The following is a 26663-nucleotide window of genomic DNA, read 5'->3' as shown; positions in this document are numbered from 1 at the left end:
CGGGCACCTATTTACGCTATCGCTTCTTAGTAAAATACAGTACAGAAAAAGGTAAACATCAATATTTCCAACTATATGAGGCCCTCAAAGGCATACCTGGAAACTTTCCAGGATAGGCTACTCGAAGCTTTTCCTCTTCTAGGCTATCATGTAAGTGCAGGGCAAGCAGACATATGGATGAGCGGGCTACCTTTAGAGGTAGGAAACTGGGGAGAGCAATAGAAGGTGTGCAGGGAGTAAGCAGAACACAAGTAGGTAGTGGACATGGCCACACATCATCCCCCTACCAAGAAACTGACTCAGAGTCCCCGGGAAGCAGGGCTTTACCCAGAGGCTCTGGGTCAAACACCAGAGAATTCCAAGGCATGCTCATTATGAACCATAACCCCTGGTCTCTCTTTCTTCTTCTGATGTCCCTTTTTGTAGGAGCATGGTAAACTGTGCCCCCGACCATCCCTCTAACCATACCTCCAAAACAAAAGGGTCCCTCTTTGGCCGTTTCAAATGTCATTTGAACCACACACATGGGCATGTTTACTGAGCAAGAGGCATGGCTAGCTGCACACATCATCGTGGCTCAGCCCAGAGAGCAGAGAGTTGTATGAAAGTGGAAGTAGAATTGGGTGGGGAGTGGGCATAGCTGCCTTCAACTCCCAAGTCCTGGAGAAAGCTTAGGGTTCCCCGGGGACCTGAGGAAGCGATGCTTCACACCTGACTGCTCCTCTTTCACCACTGCGCTTCATACATAGCCCTCGCTGTACTGTGATTGTGAAGGTGCCATTAAATGGCATTCTAGTGGTTAAATTGACCCTTTCAGCACAGTTCACACTGATAATGATTTGAGACTGGCCCAGTAATTTAAAAATGGCCCAGTAATTTAAAAAGCCATTTGATTTGCTAGTTAATGAGTATGCAGTGTCCCCTATACATGAGCTTTACAGAAGATTATCATCACTAGATCAAACTGAATGAGTACCTATATGCCTATAATGTACAATGTAACAATTATACATTGCCAATTGACAAAGTGAGGTGAAAACAATGTGGTTGGACCATCACATCAAGCATCACATCTCAAGCAATTGTCTTTTCAGAACAGGCTCTTTTTGTGTGACATTACATATCAATATATGTTTAAATATACACACATTGATATGTATCGTATTCTACTATAGCTTGTTGAGATTTATAGCGTCACTAAAACCAACTGTGATGTCATTAGGATTAAATAACCATTTACTTTATTGTGTAATATAATTTATCCTTCATATTCAGGCAAAGGGACGGTAACAAAAAATAGAACAGAAATGGTATATCTCCAGTGTACAGCTTATACAGTGCTCCGATCCTCTATAACAACCTGAGTCCCTCTCAGCCATTATGATCATCATCAGCTCTGCTCAGTAATGGATTATATTGATTTATTTCTGGCAAAGAAAAATCAAAGCTACACAGGAGAAAGTATATCAAAGGAAAGTAATTGGCTTTCGATGAGCAATAGGAAAGTTTGAGTATATACTGCTAGGTCAAGAACTGCTCCTTTGACTTGTTTGTCTATAAGGTAACCTGGGATTTTTTTCCCATTAATATCTTTGTATTTAAAGAGGATTTGTTACTATCCCCAAATACTTACAAATATGCCTGTTTGATATATATATATTTTTTTATTTTTTTTTATTATTATTATTTTTAAAGTTTTTGTTTAAAATTAATATGTAGAAGAGAATTGTAAACATCCTGTAAACACAATTGTTAACCATGCACTGTTTAAATCAAGATTTAAAAAAAAGGGTTTTCGTCATCAATATAATCAATCAATAATTCAATAATTTTACAATATAGTCTTTACAAAAGACAAAATGGCAAATGAGAAATATCAGAATAGTTTAAAGTATAACAACTATGTGAAATCTACATTAAAATGTTAGCATTTGAGAAGAGAGAATGGTAAGTGTAGCAGTGGTGCTATGGCCAAATGGACTCCTATAATTTGATGGATTTGGGCAAGCCCTTTTTCTTTTTCCTTTGCCAGCTTTGACACTAATATATGTATAGGGAAAAGCTGTGACTCTCTGCTCCTTCCATTACAATAATGTACACTCCCGGAAGGATAATATGTCATGGAAATCATCAGCAAATATGCACTGTTGCTGTCCTGAAGTATCCGCGTCATTTAAAAATGTTTACAATGTTTTACTTGTTTATTTTGAGGCTGTTATATTGTTGGGTTATTTGATGGAGGATACCCCCCTCCCACGGCCTGATCTGAGATTTGTGGACAACTCCACCACACTAAATGCAATATATTATTATTAATATATGAAAATTATATATTAATAGTTATAATTGTAAGCATCCTCTGATTGCTATATCGTAATGGAAGTGATGTCATAAACATGGTGATGTAAAAGTACAATGTCAGAGGTCGCTTATTGCATCATATGTTCCAAAGACCCATGTGAGAGCAAATATATGAAAAGCTCAATGTAGTAAAGGGTGCTTATTTAATGGCCAATTTACGGCCAATTAGTAATGGCAAACCTGCACAAAACCACTTACTACGTGGATGGGATCTGATATAATATTAATAGATCATTCTTGTAATCCTGTTTAGTATATTTTGTAAGTGGCAAAAAATTATCATATATACCGGTAATTAAAATCAGCATTTAATAATTCATAGCAAAGTCAATCTCTTTCTCGGATTAATGGAAATTAATGGATAAATTAATGGAATTTATCTTTTTATCCAAAGACATTCATTGACAAAGGGGCAACTAACACTTTCATATATATATATATATATATATAAGATCATGGAGTATTGTTCCAAAATATTCTATGTCAAACATTACAGACAATGTCTTCCATTTATACAGTCTGCATCTCTCTAGACCCTTAGTAATATAAGCCTTTATGGATTATCAAGACTCTCAATGAAAAAGAAAAAAGAAGAAAAAAAAAAGAAAATATTTTAGTATCACGGTTTTGGCTTGACCTCCGGCTGCAGCTGTGATCTGTCATTATCTTCACAGCTGGGCTATTGGGCCTGAGGCTTTAAACCTTTCTCACTTGAAAAGGTCACGTATACAGTCACTGGAAATGGAACCGGGTCCCAGAAGAGTTCGGTGGGAGAGGCAGTGGATCCTTTCAGCCCCTGTCCCTCCTTGAAGACTTCAGGGGTCCTCCTTGCACACCGGTAATACGTGATAATAAAAGTGTGGTGGCACAGATGCACCGCATGATAACGGGAGCGCGTGGCATGTTTATTTCTACTCATTGGAATTACCGGTATGTTAAATCACTTTAGCAGTAGTGTGCTGCAGCACCCCAGAAATCATGTTAACCGTGAATAGTTTAAATGATTGAACAAAACAAAAATGTAGCTGGCACACTGGAGGTACTGAGAAATATATCAAATATGTAACATTGTTCTACATACACAATAATTCAATCAAATACACATCACAACAGAAACAGTAAATGTTGATTTTGGAACTAATTAGGATAGAGTAGACTCTATGTGGGATTATGAATCTCTAGCAGTGATATTTAGTATTCTCGATTAAATTGCCACTTCCATGTTGGTATACAGAAGGATTGCTGGTCCACTTCGCAAACTATTCTGCGTATTATATACGCACTAATATTGCATTATATATATATATATATATATAACTATATTTATATATAACTATATTTATATATAACTATATTTGTTTATATATATAGTGTATATATATATATATATATATATATATATATACAATATTTATTAATATAAGCTATATGTGTTTAAGTATATATATAAATATATATATATATATATATATATATATATATATATATATATATATATATAACACACATGCACATCAGCACACATGTATGCATACATACATCCATTTAGTATATGGGAATGAACGTTTTTTCTTCATTATTTCATACCAATCCATGACAATAAAGTGGGAAGACCAGGAGTCATTAAGAAAGTACAAGAAAATGAATAATGTATATTAAATATATATTTGAATTTGAAATGTAACCTATTCTTTAATACATGATTCAGACTTCAATGTGTGTGTCTCTAATGTAAGCAATATATATAAAGGGTTAAGAAAATTGGAATGAAAATGATATAAAAAAGGCTACATAATCTTTAATGAAGAGCGTTTAATATATTGCATTCTCAGTTTATCTGCTATGTAATCTAGACATTGAGTTTGTACGTTATCTGTTAATTCAGCCCAGATGACAGCCGGCTGTCCTATAACCTTGGGTAGGTCATTTTCTTCATTGTATAATACTGGATTACAATAGGAGGGCCCTGGAAATGTCCACATAATACATGCTGTGCTACCCAACAGCAAAGGAAAGAAAACAATGCAATGAACAGAAAATGTAAAGGGCAATTAGTACCGGATTTATGAATCCTCATAATCACAGAAATCCGTCTATGTATGATCCCTTACACTGATTTATCTATCTATAAGAGAAGAGGCTTTTACCTCGGAATGGTGTTGTGATATCGTTAGTCAACAGATATGACATCATAGCAAGTCATTACATGACATCAGTATTTTAATATGGAGTGTTTCAATACTTTAAATACACTTTCAGGAAATTGCAAAAAAAGGTTAAACTGCCATGCAGAACATAGAATATGACAGCAAAAAAAACATCCTAGTCCTAGTCCTAGTCCTAGATCCAGGATAGTTTACATACCCGTGCGTGTTTACATTCCCTGCATTAATAACTAGGAGCTTTATGAAAATGTGTTTTCTTATGGATCACTATAAATAGGGGAATAGTACATGTGTGACTAGGAATACCACAATTAAAAAAACACATATGGTCTGATCTGGATATCCAGCTACAGATCATGTGATGATAAACCAGCTGGAAAAAAAGACATAAAATGCACATATATACCGATAGATAGATAGATAGATAGATAGATAGATAGATAGATAGATAGATAGATAATGAAATAGGTGACATATATATATATATATATATATATAATCGCCTTAAATGTACATTATAGGTAGTTGCTCTGTTTTCATTTTAGTGAAGCAGAATTTACTAATTCCAAAGGGAGGTAATGATTTCTTTATCATGACATAATCCGATCCCTGATCAAACATCAGCGCTGCATTCTCCAGCAGCTGCACATAAATATTCCATCAGGAAAACCAAAATAAAAACATGAAAATGTAAATAAAAAGAGAATGTCAGAAATTCTCCCTTATATCAGAGCAGCTGCCTTATTGTGTGGCTCCAATCAAGAGCATAGCGCATTGCAGCCCCCCCTCCCCCTAAAAGGGAATGGAGGGCCAACAGTAGCCACCAACCTACAGTGAGGGCCACAAGGAGAAGGCCTGCCACACCCTGCCTATAATGGACACGGATCATCCTGATCCAGGGAGTGGCCGGTGCTTTGTGCATCTTCCCCATCATGGTATATCTCTGATACAATGCGTAGTATGGAGCACACACTTACCTGTGACATTAAACCCCCACATTCACCGCGATCTCCTGTTACCCTCCCTGACCTGGCACTTACCCCCACGATCACAGAGTCATCTCCTTGGAACACCGGGATGAATTTGTCTCCTCTCGTTACTTCAGCTTGATTCAATGGGCGAAACCTGCACAGGACCTTGATGCTGCATTCATTGGGTTCAGCCATGATGAGGAGATGACTTCTTAAAGGATTCTAATAGAAATAGACGCTAAAATGCTGAGATCCTCCTCGCCTCGATCCGTCAGAGATCCTGGGAGCAGGTGTAGTGGATCTGATCGATCACAAGATCCACTCTTCACAGACGGGGATGGAATGTGGGCAGAGATGGGAAGGACACCCTGGAGATAGGGTGGGGGTAATAATAAACACGCTGGTATATAAGGGGCTGGCTGCGGTGTCCAGCCGGGTGCGAGGTTTCATCTGCATGCAGCCAGCCTCAGTAATGGAGATGCGATCATCTGGATCGTTCCTGTAGAATGCGATGTGTGTGGAGAGGCTGCCGGGGGTAGGATGCTGCGCAGAGATGGAAGGAGCAGCGCTCAGTGTGCTGCAGCCTCTACTGCTCCTCATCATCAGCGCGTCTGCACATCTCTTAAGGTCGCACGGCTTCTTAAGGTGGAATTGTCTTTGGAAGCTACATTGTAAACACAATCTAAATCCATTGCGAATACATCTCTGTTATGAGTTAAAAGAAACAAATGGAGAGGCTACAGTCCCATATAGTATATAATGATAAATCCAAGCGTAGCTGGGTGCTGCAGCGCCAAAAGGACCCGGTCCAGGTTCCAAACTGCGACACAAAAACAAATAGTTGCGCCAGCTGACACCAGCCTCACACAAGGATATCCATGAATGTAAAAGATTCTTTTTTTAAACGTCCATGGACAATAGAATCAGAAGGAGCAATAGAACGAAAACACGAACGCTAAACCGCTTGACGCGTTTCGTACAAACTGTGCATAAGTCTGTTATGAGTTAAAAAGGATGGATATTGTATCAGCCCAAGAGAAAATTGGGTCTTCAGGACCTCATCAGATGGAATTACATATATATATATATATATATATACTGTATCTAGAGCTTGATTGTAACTGTACTGTCCACTGCAATGGCAACAACATGACATTTAATGTACCTCTCAAATATGATGTACAAAGCCATCATATTATGATGTACAAAATGATGGGACAAGATTTCTAGACATGGCAAGCAATGCATGCCAACTGCCCCTGCGTTGACAGCTCCAATCTGGCTCCTGTTGTTCAACAACCCACCAAAACAGTCCAAGCCAGTTGTTTGAGCGTGAAAAGACAAACCCAGCCTGAACACGTATATTTGATTTAGTGTCATGAAACCCAACTGGTACTTAAACAAAGCTGACCCTATTATGTAAGCAATATGGGTATATTTGTCTAGAGTGCAGAATAAGTGGGGGAAGCATTCACCAGATTGTCTCTTGTAAGTAAAGACACTGATTTGAGAGGGGCACCACCATGATTTCCAGGGCCTTGGGGAAGAAGAATTTGTGGGGCCATTTTGCCATCCTCTGCGGGTTTGAGAGAAGCTGATCGCTGGGATATGACAGCATATCCCATCCCAGCCCTCCACTTCAAACAAACCTGGAGAGACCACAAAACTGAAGAATTGTAAGCAACAGCACTAAATAGACTGTAAGCTTGCGAGCAGGGCTCTCTCCACCGAATGTATCGGTTTGTCTTAGTCTGTCAATTCTTGTCTTGTCATACCCCTTGAATATATGTATGGTATTAAGCGCTGCGTAAACTGTTGGCGCTATATAAATAAAAGATAATAATAATAATATTAAAGAGCCCTCCTACGGTTATGAGCCCTTATTGCCCCTGCGTAAGCTTGTGCTCACTAACTTTGCTTCTTTTGGATTTGCTTAAATGTACTGTGATCCGAATAAACATAAGTAGGTAATAGAAATGCCCCATCTGCTGTTCTTTTTTTTTGTTGAAAGGTTGATGCGTTGAAACTCTAATAAACGTAAGTATGGTTGTTTTATACCATAGGTACTTAATAAAACAGCCCCTCTTCTGTTCTATTTGATTTTTTTATGTTTAATAGTTGAATCTGCTTAGTCCACGGTAAGCAGAATCTGGTGACAACCTGGTGTTAGTATCTGTGTGTGTATGTTTTAGTGTATGGTGTTAATGTGTTTGTGTGTATGCTAGTGTGTGGTCATTACATGAGTATGTTAGCATTTGATGTCACTGCTGCCTATGAGAAGGCCAATTCCAATTCCTACAATACCAAAAAAGTAGGGCAAGCGTTTACACTTCATGCACAGACATGACCTTCCTGATGTCCTTGTTTATATTTGTCTGACCATGTGAACCTGCTGACCTCATTTCCTACCAGGAAATTCCTATTTGAACACTGGACCTTCCGTTTTCCCAGCTCTTTTTGGTGAAGCTTGTGTTCTGAACTAATTTTGTCCTGTGTTTGGAGGAGGAGGAATGCTGCCTATGACCCCAAGAACACCATCCCCACCGTCAAACATGGATGTGGAAACATTATGCTTGGAGGATGTTTTTCTGGCTAATTTCACCGCATCAAAGAGACAATGAATGGGACCTTTTACCGTCAAATCTTGGGTGAGAACCTCCTTCCCTCAGCCAGGGCATTGAAAATGGGTCGTGGATGGGTAGTCCATCATGACAATGACCCAAAACACACGGCCAAGGGAACAAAAGAGTGGCTCAAGAAGAAGCACATTAAAGTCCTGGAGTGGCCTAGCCAGTCTTCAGACCTTAATCCCATGGAAAATCTGTGGAGGGAGCTGAAGGTTCAAGTTGCCAAATGTTAGCCTTGAAACCTTAATGACTTGGAGAGGATCTGCAAAGAGGAGCTGGACAAAATCCCTCCTGAGATGTGTGCAAACCTGGTGGCCAACTACAAGAAATGTCTGACCTCTGTGATTGCCAACAAGGGTTTTGCCACCAAGTACTAAGTCATGTTTTGCAAAGGGGTCAAATACTTATTTCACTGAGTAAAATGCAAATCAATGTATAACTTATTTGTAATGCGTTATTCTGGATTTATTTGTTGTTCTGTCTCTTGCTGTTCAAATCAACCTACCACTAAAATTATAGACTGATCATGTCTTTGTCAGTGGGCAAACGTACAAAATCAGCAGGGTATCAATAATTTTTTTTTTACATTGTAGGTGTAAGTAAACTGTGTAAGTGAATACATTGGAGAAAATAATGCTCAATCATTAATTTTCTTGTAGCCGTCTAACATCATGGGTTGTTTTATCAACCTGGTCATTCAAGAGTATGAGTAACCAATACTGCCAGGCTCCGGCACACCAGACAGATGCCAGCGGGGCTACATGTTTGCCGACATTGGCGCTTGGCAGATTAGGTTGGTTGTTCTCCTAATCCTGGCACAGTAAGAAGTGTGCTGTATTCAAGGCCAGACTGGGGGTGACTAGGCGGCCATGGCACTTAAATTACATAGATGCGGCCACTGACCGAGTCATCCCCTGAATACTGCTCACTTCTTACCGTGCCAGGTGTAGGCATAGTGTTACTCAGCGATACAACCAACATCATGTATAAAAGGTGATTCTGGGGCAAAGCTTGAAATGTGGTCCATAGCATCCGATGGAATGACAGAATCAGAACCTGAACAATGTATCCAATGAATTGGATACATTGAAATAATTACATTGGGTGAATATACAGCTTAAGTGTGTAAAATATATTGTAACTTAATTATAATCGATCTTATCAGAGTCATCAATAAAGTACGCTGATCTACAAGAAGATATTCGCGAATCTCCTGAAATCTGCAAACGTCTCCACTAGAAGCAACACAATATAGACTACATATCCCAGTGGGCACCGCGGTGAGTGACGTCACGGCCGTTCGTTCTGTCTCTCACGAGATTTTGCCGTGTGCTTGTGACTGCTCCTCAGTACCGGTTCCGGTGTTTTGTTTTTTTTTTTAATCCTTTTTATACTCGGTTATTCCCGGTTGTATTGATGCTAGCAGATTGAGCCGTCACCGTCTGTTCGGAGTCTCTGCTGTCACCCCATAAGCTCGTGTTATCCCCCACTGCAGTGAGCCACGCCCCGGCCCCTCCTGACAGCTCATACAAGAGACATGGCCGACCCAAAGTACGCCGACCTGCCGGGCATCGTGAGTACCCAGTGTCTGGACCCCATCCCTCGCACCCCGGGGACTCCGAGGCCCGGTGCCGCAAGCATTCAGTGTGTGCAGCGGGGCCGGAGCAGTGACAGGCGGCGTGCTGTGTGCAGTGCGCCGCCAGCAGTGTGTGCATACTGTACATACACATCAGTCCATTTCATACAAGCCCTGTGTGTAGGAATACACGGCTGTGTGCTGTTGCCATTACGTTAAGCAATTTCCGTGTTATCGGTAGGATGGCATGATAGGCCTCCCATTATCAATAGCAATGTATGTGGGGATCCCTGCTTTAAATGAGGTTGTGAAACCTATGGCTGGTACTGTGTGTGTGCGGAAAGAAAAGCCTATTGTGTTTGCTACACTATTGTGTTGTGTTTGCTACACTGTTGTGTTGTGTTTGCTACACTGTTGTGTTGTGTTTGCTACACTGTTGTGTTGTGTTTGCTACACTGTTGTGTTGTGTTTGCTACACTGTTGTGTTGTGTTTGCTACACTGTTGTGTTGTGTTTGCTACACTGTTGTGTTTGCTACACTGTTGTGTTTGCTACACTGTTGTGTTTGCTACACTGTTGTGTTTGCTACACTGTTGTGTTTGCTACACTATTGTGTTTGCTACACTGTTGTGTTGTGTTTGCTACACTGTTGTGTTGTTAGACAAACAATATTACTGCACTAGTTTGATAAAACAATACAATTACCAATATGTGACGCAAGAGGCTAGATACCTAGATTGCCTACGTGTAGGGTCTAAGACCAGATCAAAGCCTGTAAAGGTTTGACTCTTTACATCGGGAAAAATGGGCATATTAGATGCTTAGAATGCATCTTATCTGCCGTCAGGTTCTATGCTTCTATGGGTTTTTTTTTTAAACCTCTTAATGACCATTGACATGCCATAAATTTTGACAAAACCTGATAGTAAATTTAGTGCAAAGAAAGTGTAAAAGTACCACCATGAAATACCCTGAGGTGTCTGTTTTTCGAAAATATATGGTTTAATGGAGGCAAATTGAATTGGCCGACTTCAAAGATGTCCCAAATAGGACATGGACGTATGATGGCTAGATTTGGAAAAAATTGTTTTGAAATGGCAATATGCTACTTATACTTATTGCCCTATAACTTGCAAAGGAGCATTAAAACATTAGGCATTAAAATGTAAATTGTAAATCTTGTAAATTTTTTTATTAGCTTTTGTGTGTGTGTGTGTGTGTATATATATATTATAATTATATATCTTGAGTGGGTTCACTAAATGAGAGAGAACAAAATTACAGCTAAACACAAAAACTGCAGAAATATTAAAACACGAGTTACGAAGGGTTCAAAAATTAAAAAGCAGTCTGGTTCTGTTTGGAAACTCGATAAGAATGTTTAAAAGTAAAGCAGCAGTCCTTAAGGGGATAAGGAACCGCAAAGAGTTCCATCCCTAGAGATCAACATGGAATAGCACCAAAAGTTAAGAGCCTAGAAGCCGTGGTTGTCTGGCGTCTGAGATTTGTTCAGTGCTGCTGTAAATGTCAAAATATTGGTTCAGGTCAACATAGAAAAAGATGTAGTCACATCAACTTCTAGCACCGCAAAGATCTCTTCTGTTTCAGCCGCATAATACATACAGCAACAAAACGGAACACACGGCCTTGTGTAACGACGCTTATTTGTCGTTTCGACAGGGTGCAGTGGCACAAAATATTACATTACTGACCCTTTAAAAACTCGCCTTGAATAGACAATGCCATTGTGATAGCCTATTGAGATACTTCACTGAGGTAAGCTTGTTGTGTTAAGTATTTAGATTGATAATGTCTTGGAAAATCATATTTATTATCCCTCTTGCCTTTCCTGTCTTTCGTATTTGAGCATCGGGCGTTGGCTGAACAATCTTTAGCTTGTGCTCAGAGCTCTGTTTTACTGGCAGTGAAATAAGATGATGACGATCGCTGTCAGAAGACTTACAGAAAGAGCTTAGTTTTATGTGTCTTTTAAGCCTAATCAGAGTCTACTCATAAGCCTTTGTATATACATATTATATCATGTGTACACCAAGGTTTAAGCTATAGTTCATTTAATACTCACCTCCTTTACTGAATGGGGTTCAATTACATTCGAGTTTCTAGAGTGCATATGGTCAGTTTTGAGAAAGACCCAATGTTTGGTCTCTTTGAGGTCACTAAAGAAAGAGTTGGTAGCAGAGCTGTGCTCCATGACTTCCCCATCATTATGACAGCCCAAACGCCAGTGAGCATCATACGTTTTGGTCATATCACCCCTCCGTCTTCTAAGGTGATGCTCCACCATCATGAGTCCCCTTAATATAATATGTATATATCATAATTAAGAAATATGTCCCATTCTAAGGATATTTTTTTAAGAGTTGGAGAAATGTTAGAACAAGAGAGATACTCTAAAACTAGAGGGGCAAAGGCTTAAGTGTGATGGAATGAAGTTTTACTTTACTGCGAGGGTGGTAGATGTGTGGAATGGAAGAAGTGTTGGAGGCTAATACATGCATTTGAACATGCGTGTGGAAGGTAGAGAGCTATCCTCAATCTAAAACAAGACCACGGACTGATTTAAGGTCTACAAAAAATGGGACTAGATGTGCCAAATGGGTCTTATCTGCCTTCAAATTCTGTTTTTCTGTGTATTGAGACCACCTTGAAAATAATTTATTGTCTTGAAAGTGACATTCTCCTATCTAATTTTAGAAAATGTTAATGGTTATTCTGTAATGTTTGGCAGTCCTGTTATGGGATATTGTATTTAGTAATTTGTTACAGTAAAACAAAAAAGCTGTGCTGAAACAAATCCATAATAACAAAACCAAAATGCATTAATAATTGACTTAGATGGGGAACTCATGCTGTCTTACATAGTCTGTCTGCATCCTTTTAAGTTATTTGGGCTCATTTTAACCCCCCCCCACACACACACACACACAGCCAAGGGTAGCATTTGTTCTGTTTTAAGAAGATGCAAAAAATCTGCTTAAAAGTTATAATATCAGGGACCTTCAATGTAGGTGTGATTTCTCAACTCTCTCTTTATCAGGAGTTCTGGAACTGGTTGGGTATCAGAATTCATAGCCCTGGGCTGCTGTTATGCAGCTACTTGTAAATCAAGGCTTTAGGATCACTCATAATAATCCTGGAATTATTTTATATATGCATGGAATGAGCTAGATCTTATATTTGAGATATATATGTGTGTGTGTGTGTTTGTAAATATATATGTATTATGAATTTGATAAGAGCCATTTGGTGAATAACAGTCTGCATAGAAGGGGTTGCTTGGATTTGCCATCCTGAACATATATAATAATTCTTTGTTTTGCTTGTTTTAGGCTAGGAATGAGCCCGATGTGTATGAGACCAGTGACTTGCCCGAGGATGATCAGGCAGAATTTGACGCGGTAAGTCCACTAATCTCTTCTCGGTTTACTTTAGCCATTATAAGCAGCCATGCCAATTGGTATTTCAGATGCAACTTGGCAGATCATTCACTGCATGATTCACATAATTACTGGACTACTGAAGGCACAGTGCCGTTATTATACAGAAATTACGTGGCCATTTCCATGGGAGAGAACTACAGACATAAAGCCATGGTATTCGTGATGTAATATAAGATGAAGAGCCGAATAAGCTTTCAAGACTTCAGAGATCCATTCTTCAAATATAAATGGAAGAAAAAAGCCCCGCATAATGCGTCATTAAGTTTATGAAATCTCACTGTACTGGGTTTCAGCTTGGCCCTTCTTCCCTGAGAAATGTTCTCAGTTCTTCCTTTATAATGTATAGAGGATTCAGGTAGTTAAAAAGCTTCGACTTTATGTAAGTCACCTGCAAAGTCACCATTTAGTGAACAACCCCATATAGGCCAGTACTGTGCTGGAAACTATACTTAAAACCGACACTCGCTTAAGTATTGGGAATACAATAACCCAAGAGGTAAGATGAGTCCCTATCTTTAACAGTGAATTAAATAATGAATCTGGGTTCCTTCAGAATGTTAGATTCATATATAAAAGTAAATTGTTGGCGCTATATGAAAAAAAGATAATAATATATGTATGTTCCTCAGAACAGATGACTACTCTATTTCGGTCAAATTGACCACTGCACATATTTGATTAGTGTTCATAACAATGTTCAAAAAGTATATTTATTTACTGCCAAATCACCATATAACCGAGACATGAATTATTAAAACCAAATTGATTACAAAAAAATGCTGCCAGCACCCTATGTACCGAATGTGAAACAAGATAGTCTTTCTTTGTGATTTAAATCGAGACAAACATCTTTATACTTATTCCCTAAAAATATGATAGAAACCAAGTGAGTGTGATTCCTAATGCATTTCCTTAATATTACAGATGATGCTGACGTCCAGCTATTCATGCCAATAAAAGTATATTGGTCTCTTAAGAAAGGGCAAAAAAAATTCATTATTTTTAGCTTAAGTTGAAAAACTTTTGCAGTGTTCTGAGCCACACGTTTACTTCACGGCATCGCTGAAATGCAAATTTCCTTAGTCGCTTGTCTGTATAATAGTAAAAAAATGTTAAGTTCCAGCAGTGGTAATTTTAGGAGCCATGGTTCCTCACATTCAGGGGGCTTACAGTGCTCCAGCAATCAGTTAAACGACCGATCGCCGTTCCTCTACAATATGATTTTGTTTGATGTATATCATTTATGCTGTGCCATATGTTACAGATCACATGTGGTGACTAGTACATGGTGAGCTAAGCCTCCTAAAATTATTACTGTTGGTATGTAACATTTTATTATTATTACACGTGTAACTTTTTATTGATACGTCTTCGAGTTCTCAAAGAGCAATTGGTTCCCAGTAGCTCCGTTGTGTTCTTGTACGGCTTTGATAAATTGTGTGACACCACAGGGAACTGGGCTTCTGTGTAACTAACTCAAAGGGTTTTTGTCGTGGTTGTAATTGGTAAGTGCTGAAGGGTTTATAATAATTGTGATCTAGCACATATCCTAAAATGCAATGTATGTACATGTCTACAATGTTATGAGCATACCTGCAGAAATACCCCAAAGCAATCACATGATGGGTGTAGTAACGGAGCTAGGAGTCTAAACCTTTAGACAATGGACTCACTATAGTCTAGAGAGCTCACTATACCATATTTTCTGGGCATCAAACTAGTATGTAATGAATGCACGTTGCTGTTACTCTACGTTGACTCCTGTGGTCTACAACACTACAACTGGTGGCTAGAGGATTTGAGATTGGCATGCACAGGCCTATCTGAAAAATCCATACGTTCAGAGTGAAGTAGCCCAATGAAATAATGCGTAGCCCTTCACCTTACAAAACCTTGCCAGCTAGGCTTTATAAACTCGCGCTCCATCCACATTAACCAGATGCATTATATTTTACTCGAAGGTCCTTGTTTTGGAATATGCTTCATATTGATGTCCGGAAAAAAATGGTGGCCCGTGCCTTCTTTACTACTATTTTATAACAAAAAAATCCTTATTGAGAAAGCAATTTGAATATTCATCATCGCTGGCTGTAGACAGTAATGTAAGCCGTCGGTCTCCTGTACTTCCATGCTCCATACCAGCTCCGTCATGTTATTGCTTAGGGATTCCTTTTACTAATGTTTAGTTGTATTAAAGCCGTTGCACATGTTAATTTACTTATGTCTTCCTAACACTCTCCCACCTCCCTTTTTGACCACCGTGCCTGGACGCTAGTTTGCACAAGTAAGACTTCTCATGCTTCTTTTTCTGCATGCTTTTTCCTGATTTTGAATTCTTGCATGCAATTTCATTTTCCGCATTTGCGGTTTTATTATTTTACTTATTTGCTAATCCCCTTTAGATCTGTGGTGTGTGTTTATTTTTTGTACGATTACCTAATCTTATTTCCTCAATGCAGACGTAAAGTTGACTTATATGTTCTATAAAGACTGATCAATGAATCATAATGTGATTATAATTATGCGTGAGAAATGAGAGGTTCATACAGTGACTGATTGATTGCATGCACCGGCTATGTTTTCATCATGTATTGTTAATGTCAGTCTTCCATTTTTATGTTATAATAAGTTGAAATGTTCTTCTTGCATGGGGCCATTAAAGGTGGGCTTTTGAGGTTAAGGAGTGTAGTTGGAATTAACCCAAGCTGGTCAGTATTGCCAGTCAACAGGGCTGTAATTAGCAGTTGATGCTATAATGAGCAATCACATCTGTTTCGTGCCATGAGGGACATTATTGTCCATCAATCTAATCACTGGATGGTGATTTAGTGTAGAAAATCCGAGGTAAGCATGTTCTAGCTCTATTTGGGCCATTAGTGTCTGTAACAGAACGTTTTCCCATTGTCTGTTACACCTTTCATTTAATTTACTCCTTCACTCATCCAAAAAAAGATATAATTAAAAAGGTCAGTACCCAATGAATGCTCATGGATGGCCATGTACATATAGAAGAAGGTATGTCTTACCCTAAATTGAATACATGTTTTATGAAAAGTCCTAAAATATGAAATGTTTGGGCTTCGTCATCCCATTTTTCTGCAAGGTGGGTACTTGGGATAGCGATCCGAGGTGAGTTTTCTGAGCAGATTATAAGCTATAATGTTAATGACAAACCACAGTTTTAGAGATAGACATTTTGCCTGCTACTCAGTATATGTTATCCCTTATTGGTAACCTTGGCAAAACACCAAATACTGTTTCCTCTTATACTGTATATCCAGAAGTCCCTGCAAGTCTCTAAACTTGGTTTGTATAAGAAACACAGTCTGAGACACTGGGGTTTATTCACTAAAGGGAAGAGTCTTCACATGAGTTTGTAGGAAAGTGGTTTCAACTGTCTTGCGTCACTATTCATTATGAAGGTCCAACTCCAGTGAGCTTCTGCTGCAAGAAGAGCATGGCTGGCCCTGTATAATGTATAGTTAAATAGTCAAATGTCTCCTCGCCCGCATCATACAGGGCTGGGTCACCTATTCTTGCTTGAAAGACCTGCCAGGGAAGGCACTTCATAATCAATAGTGAGGGGAAGGAAAGCATGTTTCGCCCTTCCTTTGTTGAATAAACCCTTATATTATATAAGCAGTTAATACTGAATCTATGATGGAGATAATTATGACGTTGAGTTTTTTTTCCCCTCTTACTGAACTAACCTTGTCTGTTCTCAGTGTGACACCAGCTTACTGACCAGCTTTCCATTAATGCCCATGTTCCATCACTAAACCTGCATATGAAATGGCACTACTGCTAAATATCATATACTTATATACTATAGGTCCTTTTATTATGTCACAGGTATTGCAGGGCTATCATAATGTATATTTACTGTAAATCTATCAAGGTTTGGGTGTATTTAAACAAATTTAACAGAGCCTGCATGCATTTATGTATATCGATGGAATCTAATATTAATATTGGTGTCATTTGCAATATATACATATAACTTATATGTATATATGCTATAAATGTAACAAACTATGTTCTAAAAACGCAAGCTTGCAATGCTTGTTAGCTGATTGTTGTCTGTTTGAATCTTTGGGCATTTCAGGTACTGTGAGCTAATTGTGAAGTTGTTGCATGTTAATAATCTTCTAATACCAATTCTTTTTTTTTTTTCTTCTTCTTTTTAACGTATGTTTTTTTTGTTATTTTTCTGTCACCTCTTGGGGAATCTGCAAGGAGCTGGTAAGCAGTCTGCTACTATGTGCATCTTTCGCTGTGCCTCGACTGCTGTGTGTCTGTACTGCAACTCCATTGTCATCCGCCTGTGACCCTTTAGTGCATTAGTTCCAATAACATTTTCCCAATAAAATGCATGCCGTTACCTTGATTCCAACATGCTCAGCAAGCAAGGTCTTCATTTAATGGTCAAATTTCATTTGCTGCTCATAAAAAATAGCTTACGCAATATTATTTGCCGAACAGTAGCTTAGGTGGAAATTATATTTGTGTGTGTGTGTGTATATATATATATATATATATATATGTTTAAATAATTTAGCGTGAGAGAATGACAGGAGTGGATCAGGGGCCGAAGAATACAACTCTAACTAGGTGGCATCAATATGAACAGCATGACCCTCAAGAGTCTTATTGGAAAAAAAATAATAGATGGACAAAATTGAAGTAGCCATTAAAGTATTGTTAGTCCGATTTCTTCCTGGGGGAGTTCTTCAGCAACTGATTCATTACGTTTAGAATTTTAAATGTGTTTATTCTGAGGCACACATTTTAGTACAGTGGACATCATTGCATGGGACAAGAAGCTGACGTCTTACTCAGTCTGCTCAGTATGTTCTTCTGTTGAGATCTTGTCCGCCTTAATAACATCATTTCAGGGACAATTCATTACTTGTGTACTTTGGTCTCCTATTGTTGCCCTGTCACAAGGTTTATGTCTAGATTGTTTCTGCTGTTCCTCTGAAGCTCGGTGAGGTTATCTGATTGCACGGTCACCGCAGTAGCTGTCTGCTGTTGTCTGACATATAAATAACACATAGGTACCGGACCACAGTCATAAATACATAAAATAAATGTTATCCATCTACTATTCTGTAGATATACGGGAGAGTGAGCTGTTACATTTGTAGTGAAGACCCAAGTCACCCCTTTATAGTCCAGATCTCTTTTCTTATATAAAACATTGCTTACATTCCTTATTTTGGCTTTTTTTGTGGACCAAATATTAAGTATAACCTTAAATTTAATGTACCCGGGGATTACAAATACAGTGTAAATTGCAGAACACTACCTGTGAAATGTGTATTTTAGTATGTTTTACAGGTTTTTTAGAACTGTATAATTAGTTATGAAGTATAACAAAATAAATTGTAAAGAATGTAGAAGCAGTAATGGCATGGTCACCAAAACTGCAGAGCCCCGTGAACAAGAAGGACCAACGGATGGATATTCAGGGCTTTTCCGAAACAGCGTTGGCATCTGAGAGCGATACAAGCCGTAGTTTCAGAAACACCAAAGGCTGGCACTTACGCCAGGCCATGTTCTTGGGTTTTTTGTGGGAAATATAAGCAAAATTCCATTTTTCTGACAAGCATGTGAATTGTTCCATCTGCATGGATCCTCAGAAAGCTATTTTTCTGTTCTTTTGCTATTGCTGTATGCGTTTCCCCCGTAATTATGCCTTTTTTTCATAACCATATGATTGAAACGTTATGTAAATATGCTTAGTGTACATGTACTGAATCCTGAATCATGTTTGATTTTTTTTCTCTTGTATTTAATAGAAAATAAGCTCTGTTAAAACTAACAATTATAAGAAGAATCGTGTGTTTTTGTTTGATTTTGTTTTCTTGTATGATTGGTCTGCTCTATGAAGGGTACCAATGCCTAAAAATGGTTGTCGTATTTTTAACAGCAGTGTACTCCCAGCCGGTATCAGCAGAGACATTGGCGCTGCGATCCAAAAGGCAGACCGAAGAATAAAATGTGTAGATAAAGGGGTCATTAGAATTGTTCATGGTGAACGTAGATTGCGAAGCATTAACATAGTGTTTGCATTTAAGAGACTTCTCATTCTGGCCTTGAAGATCCTGATCTTCAGACTTTTCTTCCATTTCTTGGGAAATGATTGAAAACGATTTATTTTACAAACGCCTTTTGATTCCTGGCTTATCCAAAAAAACAAGATAGCGAGGTATACGCATAAGGCAGCTGAACTAACTCTGTAAAATTAATGAGTTTTGCCTGGGGGTACAGAATTGTTACGCGTACAGAACCATTTTTACCCGGAGACATCTGCTGTATCTTTTAATATTGCCTTGACCACATTTATAAACCATCTGGGATCTGTATGAATGAGCTATTCTATTATTTTATTTGCTCAATAGAATGCAAGAATGATTCTAACTTTGCAGTTGGCGATTAAAACCACTCCCGTGTTGTTTAATTTAGGAGGAACTGACCAGCACTAGTGTGGAGCATATTATTGTTAACCCCAATGCGGCTTACGACAAGTTTAAGGACAAGAAAGTTAATACCAGGGGTTTGGGTAAGTGCGAATGCATACCGTTCCCAGAAAGCCTTGTGTTACCGAAGCAGGCGAAGGTGTGTCTCTAATGCTAGAAAGCGTGTACTTTATACCAGCGCGTTGTGTCAGGATAACCCTACGTAGTTATTAAGTTGTCGCATCATATAATTATATCATCGCGTGTCTGGCAGTCCAGACTATGGGACTGTAAAACCCATCCATTCTGCCTGCTGCTTGCATGATAAATCTTCTATGGCGTTGTAATAGATTTCACACTAAAATCATTTCCCCCCTGTACCTAGATTTCTCTGATCGAATCAGCAAGTCCAAGAGAACCGGTTATGAGTCAGGCGAATATGAAATAGTACGTATCTTACAAAGGTTTATTTTAATAATTTTGTTCATGTATTTATCCACTTCTCTAAGACAGTATATCAGTCCACTAGGGCGGTTCAGGGATTTTGCTCGCATAATAAATACTTTCATCCATCGGGCTTTAATGGGGTTATTCTATATTTGCAACGTTTTCCTGTTTCCAACAGCATCGGCTGCCTTGACAACGCCAAGTAAAATTATCTCAAAACAACTAATCCATAAGGCCCTTGCTGGTAGAGTCTGACTACTATGTATTAGGGATTTCTTACTTTGTTTAGCTTATTTTGTTTTAATAGTTTTCAGTTGGTGAACCATCATTTTTTTTCTACTGAGAGGGGTGCATAGTATTTGGGGACTGTTTCCTTTTTTAATTTTAGATGTATTCTATTTCTATGTGATTTATACACACACTTATAATACAAGTTTGGCCGTGTGAATTAATTCATATGTGTTCATTTCCTTTTAGCTTGGTGAAGGAATTGGATTAAAGGAAACCCCACAACAGAAATATCAACGACTGCTGCATGAAGTCCAAGAGCTGACACAAGAGATAGAGAAGATACAGGTGAGATTCTGTGGGCTTATATGTTAATTGACCGTTGCCTTGACCTGGACTAGACAAATTCTTTGAGCCAGGTAGCCATGGCTCCTATCATTCTAGCTCCAGGCAAGACTTTATACTAAGAAACAACAGAGTCGTGCTTATTGTTTATGGGCGGATAGGAGTAATAGCTGGGCTGTGTGGCAGCCGGCAGTAAGCGTGGTATCGGTTGTATAGCCCAGTGTTTTTACCTTTCAGAGCACAGTTAAAGAGTCGACCACTGAAGAGAAGCTCACCCCTGTGGCTTTAGCCAAGCAAGTGGCCGGTTTAAAGCAGCAGTTGGTGTCTACCCACTTGGAGAAGTTGTTGGGCCCCGATGCTGCCATCAATCTTTCAGATCCTGATGGGGCCCTTGCACAGTAGGTTGAGTTTTATCATATTTAATCTCTGACGCTAACCCAGGATCATGACCTTTTAAGAATCTTTCTTTTTATTGCATGCAGATTTTAATTGTTTTAGTCTTAGAAAGGCAGGTCATGTGAATGGGCTTATTGTTAATGACACTGTAAACCTACAGTAAAATGTGTAAAGAAGTTGTAAATATAAAGCAAATCGGATGTAGATAAGAAGATGAAACACGATTTTAAAAGAAAAACAGCTTCACGTTGCTCGTTTATGGAAGTATTTTGTGGGGGTTTCCTTTTTAAGGCGTCTGTTGACTCAGCTGGATGTTGCCAAGACCAGAAAAGGTCCAGAAGGGAAAACTCCGGCAAAGGTTCCTGCCCCAGAAACGGGCAATGTGGTGACATACGAGTTACACTGCCGTCCTGAGCAAACCAAATTTTCCCAGACCGCAAAGGTAAGCTCAACGTCGTTTGTGGAAATGGGGCTACACTTGGATAAAAAGTCACCAGAAGTCCCCATTTTCAAAATTATGTATGAAATAGAAGATGCTTATCTTCCATTCTTTAGATGTATGCTGTTGCACTTTTTGCCCGGTCACGAGGCATTTGTCAAAGAATCCTATTTTATTTCTCCGTTTGTCTTGGGTAAAGTCTCCCATGACAGCTCATCTATGTATGCTCTCGGAGCTTATACATGAGCGAACATTGGTGGAGCCAGCAACCTCATTTACTGAACCTGAGATGTTAGGAAGCCACCAAGAGGTCATCTAAATGGCTCAAATAGGCACAGTTGGATATTTATAGAAGTAACCTACTGGATCATTATTGGTATTTATGGTCTAACTATTGACTACATACATTAGAACAAAAAGCTAGCGCAATGCTTTAAGCAATCATTTCTCCTAGTTTCCTGCCAATGAAGACCTCTGAGCCTGTCTCGCACATTTATTTCTAGTCATGTAAGGATGCGTTAGGCAGTGATCTAAGCTTTTATCTGTATTACAAGCAAGTGACGCATCTTACTGTCTGAATAACTCTGTTACAGGTTGCAGAGCTGGAGAAGCGGCTGGGAGAGCTTGAAGCAGCAGTGCGCTGTGATCAGGACACACAGGCACGTTAACACATTGCGACACCTCGTCGTGTTATGAAAGTGTATAAATATGTATGCCGTTTTTACATTTTCCTTTGTTCTTCCAGAATCCCCTTACTGTTGGTCTACAAGGATCTGGTCTGATGGTAAGTATCAGATACACAACATCATTTACGGAGTCATCCAGTATATAGATCTATTCGTCCATCTGGTTACTGAGGAGATTGAGAAATTGAACCCCTTCGTCCTGTCTGTTCATCCCAATATTTCTCAGTCCTTTCAGGATGTAAAAACTAATAAATCCCTTGTAATAAAACCCTCCGATACAGGAGGAAATGTTGTTATGAATGCAACACAGATTCTGCATAGACATGCTGTCAGACACACAGGCTTTCACACCCTACAGAAAGATCCTACCCCAACATTATGTGAATTACGAGAGATATTATTATAGGGCAAAGAGATTGGCTTCCAAATTTCAGTTTATTCTAGTTAAGACTCATTGAACAGGTAAAATTCTGGGTGTGAGACACAAAGCAGGTGATTCAAAAACTCTCCATCATCACAATATCATTTGATGCTTAGCTGGCAAGCTTTGATGTGGAAGCCTTGCATAATAATATACCTCATCAAATCCACATGTTGGAAAAATCTGGATACTTTGCCCTAGATCACATCCAGTTTATTCTAAAATTACTTGACTTTGTCTCTCTAAGATGTAACAACCCAAATTGGCCAATATGCTGCGGCCCGGCATGACTAGATAGAGCAACCTTGGTATTAAATTGCTTTGAGGAGACTCATTTTGGATCTATAAAATCTGCACATGAACTCTTTATACAGCCCATTATGATTAAACACATCATTTACAGGACATTAAAATAATATAAAATGTATTTTGAATTTGATTCATTATAGATTTGTCATTCATGATATTTAATTGGAGGTATTTTGTATTAATGTATATTTGACCACTGATTGAATTAAACAGCAGTGAGTTATGAGCTGGAAATGCATACATTTAAAATACTAGTGTTTTCAGTATGTTCTTAAGTGGTTTTACTGTCTATAAGTAGGAGTATTGATTTGGTAGCTTTATTTACCAGTTAAGATATTTTCTCCTCTGTGTCTGTATTATTAGTATTGTTTATGGAGCGTGGTATGTTCTGTGTTTAACCTGACCAGGTAATTTATATCTCATCTGGTAACGCTGTCTGTGCTGTGATTGAGCATGATCGCGTTACATTTACTGCCCATGTACGGCTTCTTAACTTCATAAACTTTTTTGTCACATTTACGTCTTGTCTCATTGAAGTGATCCCTCAATATTGACCATTTGACGGCAAGGTTGGGTAGTCCCATGTCCCTTCAAAATGCCGTGGGAACTTCCCCTGTGATTGCGCTGTACCCCTGAGGAAGCCATTCATACTGCAAAGAGCACATCAGGCTTTCTTATTTTGCTGATTCTACAGCGTAGCTTAGCAGCCGCTTTTCGTCCCTTAGACGTTTGATCGTTTTGGGAGCCCTTTTCATCCTTCGGATTAATTAAACTGGTTAGACGTATAGGTCTGCTAGCTGTCTATTCATGTATATGGACGTCTATAATAAGGACCTCTATACTGGAATTAAATCTGTTTTTGTCGCTACCTATCAGTCGTGTTAATAGTGTACCTCTGTACTGCTCTTGAAGTGGGCATTTCCTTATGATTTATTAATTTTTTGTTCTGTATCTGATCTCTGGAAATTTGATTTCTTTCCCATCTTAGACGCTAGTAACATTACTTTAGCATTCTGTGTTTTAGGTTTCGAGTGCTCCTGGGAATAACTGCCTGTATCAAATATAACCATATTTAAGACATCGTGCAAATCATTCTGCTTAATGTGTTTTTGTTTTTTTGGGGTTTTTTTTTTTTTAGGAAACTGTTGAAATTCTACAGGCTAAAGTTAACATGTTGGATGTTGCATCTCTGGACCAAGTTGAGGCCAGACTGCAGGTAAATTTACCATTTACAGATTACTCACTTCTTCCATTTTCAAAACCGGTATGGAAAACGGGGATCCTATCAGCTACATGTGTCATAGCGTTGCGGCTTTACTATAAAGGCCCATTTCTGGTGTACTTGGTAAAGGAGAACCAAAGAAAACACAGCAGACGTTTTAGAATATTGCTACAAATGCTCTTTTTAATGTTTAAATATAAATCCTTTAAATAAAATCAAACCATGAATTCTTCTTTCTGCTTGAGAAATGTTGTAGTTTATAACAGGTGTCATCTTTTATTTCTTAAGAGTGTCCTGGGGAAGATGAATGAAATAGCAAAGCACAAGGCAGCTATTGAGGACGCAGACACGGAAAGCAAGGTACTGCATGTGTGTTGTCGGGTATAAAGAAGGATTTCAGGTGCTATGATATATCGTACCTAAAAGTGTAACTAGGAAAGAAAAAGTGGGGTTCATCATGGAAAGAGAGGTACTTTAATAAGTAGAACATTTCGTCTGCCTTGACCTCAATGTGACTTGTCGGCAACATCCTGAGATGCTTTACAAGACATGCTTTTCTTGTCATCGGGTTACAAATCCAAGCGAATACCATGTATATGGTTTATTATACGTTGCTGTCTAGTCTTAAAATGATAATAGAATCTGTCTAAAGTCGTTGTGGTATCCGTTGTAACCTCATCATAGTGACAGCACTCTGGGCAGATTGTTGCTTCCATTCTGCATTATTTCACATCCTGGCTGAACAGCAGTCTGCTTTTTATGAATGGACCGGTAATGCTCTAGTTCCTGACAAGGGTCCTGTTTATTGTGTGAAATTCCAAAACAACCAAATGTAGTTGAGATATTCTACACTTATACATGGGTAAAATCCACCACTGGCTTCCTAGTAGGTTTCCCCTTAGTCTAATGACATAACACACTAATAATTACTGTCTTCCAGGTGCACAAGCTATACGACGTGGTTCAGAAGTGGGATTCAATGTCTAATACATTACCGCAAGTAGTCCAGAGACTGGTGGCGTTAAAACAGCTGCACGAGCAAGGTAATGTTGAAATGTACTAAAAAAAACACCCCACCGAGTATATGATTTAATGAAAATGGCTGCACCCCAATGGTAATTGGCCAGTGGGAGGGATGCCCCTTAGTAATCAGAGGCTTGAGTAGCTACTGTAGGCTTATCTAGATTATTATAATGATTTGAGACATATGACGGGAGCAAATATAATGCAGTAAGTAGTAGCCTGGGATAAGGGGGGCGACATGGCTCCTGTTTGGGTGCCAGATCTTGATGTTCTACAGAATGTTGGCCAATAACAGAAAAATAGCTTCTTACGATCTTGTGCTATATAATATGTTTGTAGTGACAAGCAAGTGATGCATATTTTTACTCCTTTTGATACTAATATTGAAGTGTAGTCCTCCCTCTAATGATCTTTGTTTTCTGGATTCATTTAGCCATGCAGTTTGGGCAGCTTCTCACCCACCTGGACACCACGCAGCAGATGATAGCAAATTCTTTGAAGGATAACACAAGTGTCCTGGCCATGGTATGTAGCATGCATCCTTTTACATCTTTTAAGGGGGTGAGAAACATGGAATTATTCCCTGCTCCATCCTCCCAGCTGCTTGTTGGACTCATTATTTACGAAGGACTTCTTCCTATTTAGCTTTGTTTCAAAATTATGTACACTTTGCTTACTGATGAAGGGTCTTGATGACAGCCATCAAAGATACTGTGCTTCGTTTGTTAGACAAATTGTGTTATTAAATGTTTTGATCTTAATCCCAAGGCATGGATGGTTGTATGGAAAAAAATACACATTTAGAATGAGCATGATGTACTATACTAATAACTTCAAAGCAATTGTATAGAATAGAGTTAAATGTCATTGTGTTATTTAATTTAAAATCTACAATTCTCTGCAGGTCCAGAAAACCATGAAGGACAACCTGGCAACCGTGGAGGACAACTTTGCCAGCGTTGATTCAAGAATCAAGAAACTAAGCAAATGAGCCACAGTTTATCGATTCAAGGCTCGGTCCCCGAAATACCAGGGAAATACCTGTTCCCCACACCTTGTAGGGATTTATCAGTGTACACATATAGTCTTGTTAGTCTCAACACCTTGCCATCCCTCTGCTCTACCCCCCCCTTACCCCCGAGTATGCTGAGAATGCTTCTCCTGTACCTACCCAAGCCGACACTGCACCCGCTATAAAAGGTGCCCTTATCCAGTTCAAGTACCAGCTACTAATAGTATCTTACAAGGTGTTCCATATGCATGTTGGTACCTGCAGTCTGGAAAGAGGAGAGTCCGGGGATCCAAGGCAAACTTTAAACTTCCCTTTATTTATATATGGATGTTCTAACTAGGTGACCGAACGTCTTTGGTGCGTAATTTAATCCACATATAACTGGCACCATTACATGTCCGTGTCACTGTTTTGAGGAACAAATGTTCTACACTAGAAACCCTCTCTGAAAAAAGTATGTTGAAGGTTTATAGCCCTTTACTGCTTCTTAAATAAAAAGGATCTTTCCAAATCA

At 38.9% G+C, this 26663-nt stretch overlaps 2 protein-coding genes across 5 annotated transcripts in view; one reads left to right on the top strand and one right to left on the bottom strand.

Moving 5' to 3' along the window:
• The window catches only part of KIF5A (kinesin family member 5A), a 56827-nt gene extending 50790 nt beyond the window's left edge, over positions 1 to 6037 (bottom strand). For 3 of the 4 annotated variants that reach the window (XM_053455761.1, XM_053455762.1, XM_053455763.1), the window contains exon 1: positions 5567 to 6035. In XM_053455761.1, the coding sequence (XP_053311736.1) occupies positions 5567 to 5692 (126 nt within the window). In that variant the 5' untranslated portion in view covers positions 5693 to 6035. Of the gene's footprint in view, positions 1 to 5566 lie in introns of all 4 variants that reach the window. The other variant, XM_053455764.1, reaches the window with a different exon arrangement.
• A 3526-nt stretch (positions 6038 to 9563) lies between these two features.
• Positions 9564 to 26663, top strand: DCTN2 (dynactin subunit 2). Its single transcript, XM_053455760.1, has 14 exons — positions 9564 to 9697; positions 13050 to 13118; positions 19629 to 19725; positions 20007 to 20068; positions 20546 to 20644; positions 20879 to 21039; positions 21329 to 21479; positions 22070 to 22135; positions 22222 to 22260; positions 24031 to 24108; positions 24403 to 24474; positions 25055 to 25157; positions 25571 to 25662; positions 26042 to 26663. Exons 1-14 carry the CDS (start codon positions 9662 to 9664, stop codon positions 26126 to 26128), a joined length of 1212 nt encoding a protein of 403 aa, XP_053311735.1. The 5' UTR covers positions 9564 to 9661; the 3' UTR covers positions 26129 to 26663.

Source organism: Spea bombifrons, chromosome 2, assembly GCF_027358695.1.
Source record: "Spea bombifrons isolate aSpeBom1 chromosome 2, aSpeBom1.2.pri, whole genome shotgun sequence".
NCBI classification, from domain to species: domain Eukaryota; kingdom Metazoa; phylum Chordata; class Amphibia; order Anura; family Pelobatidae; genus Spea; species Spea bombifrons.
The sequence above is the reverse complement of the archived record's forward strand: the minus strand, read 5'-3'. Positions and strand labels throughout refer to the sequence as shown.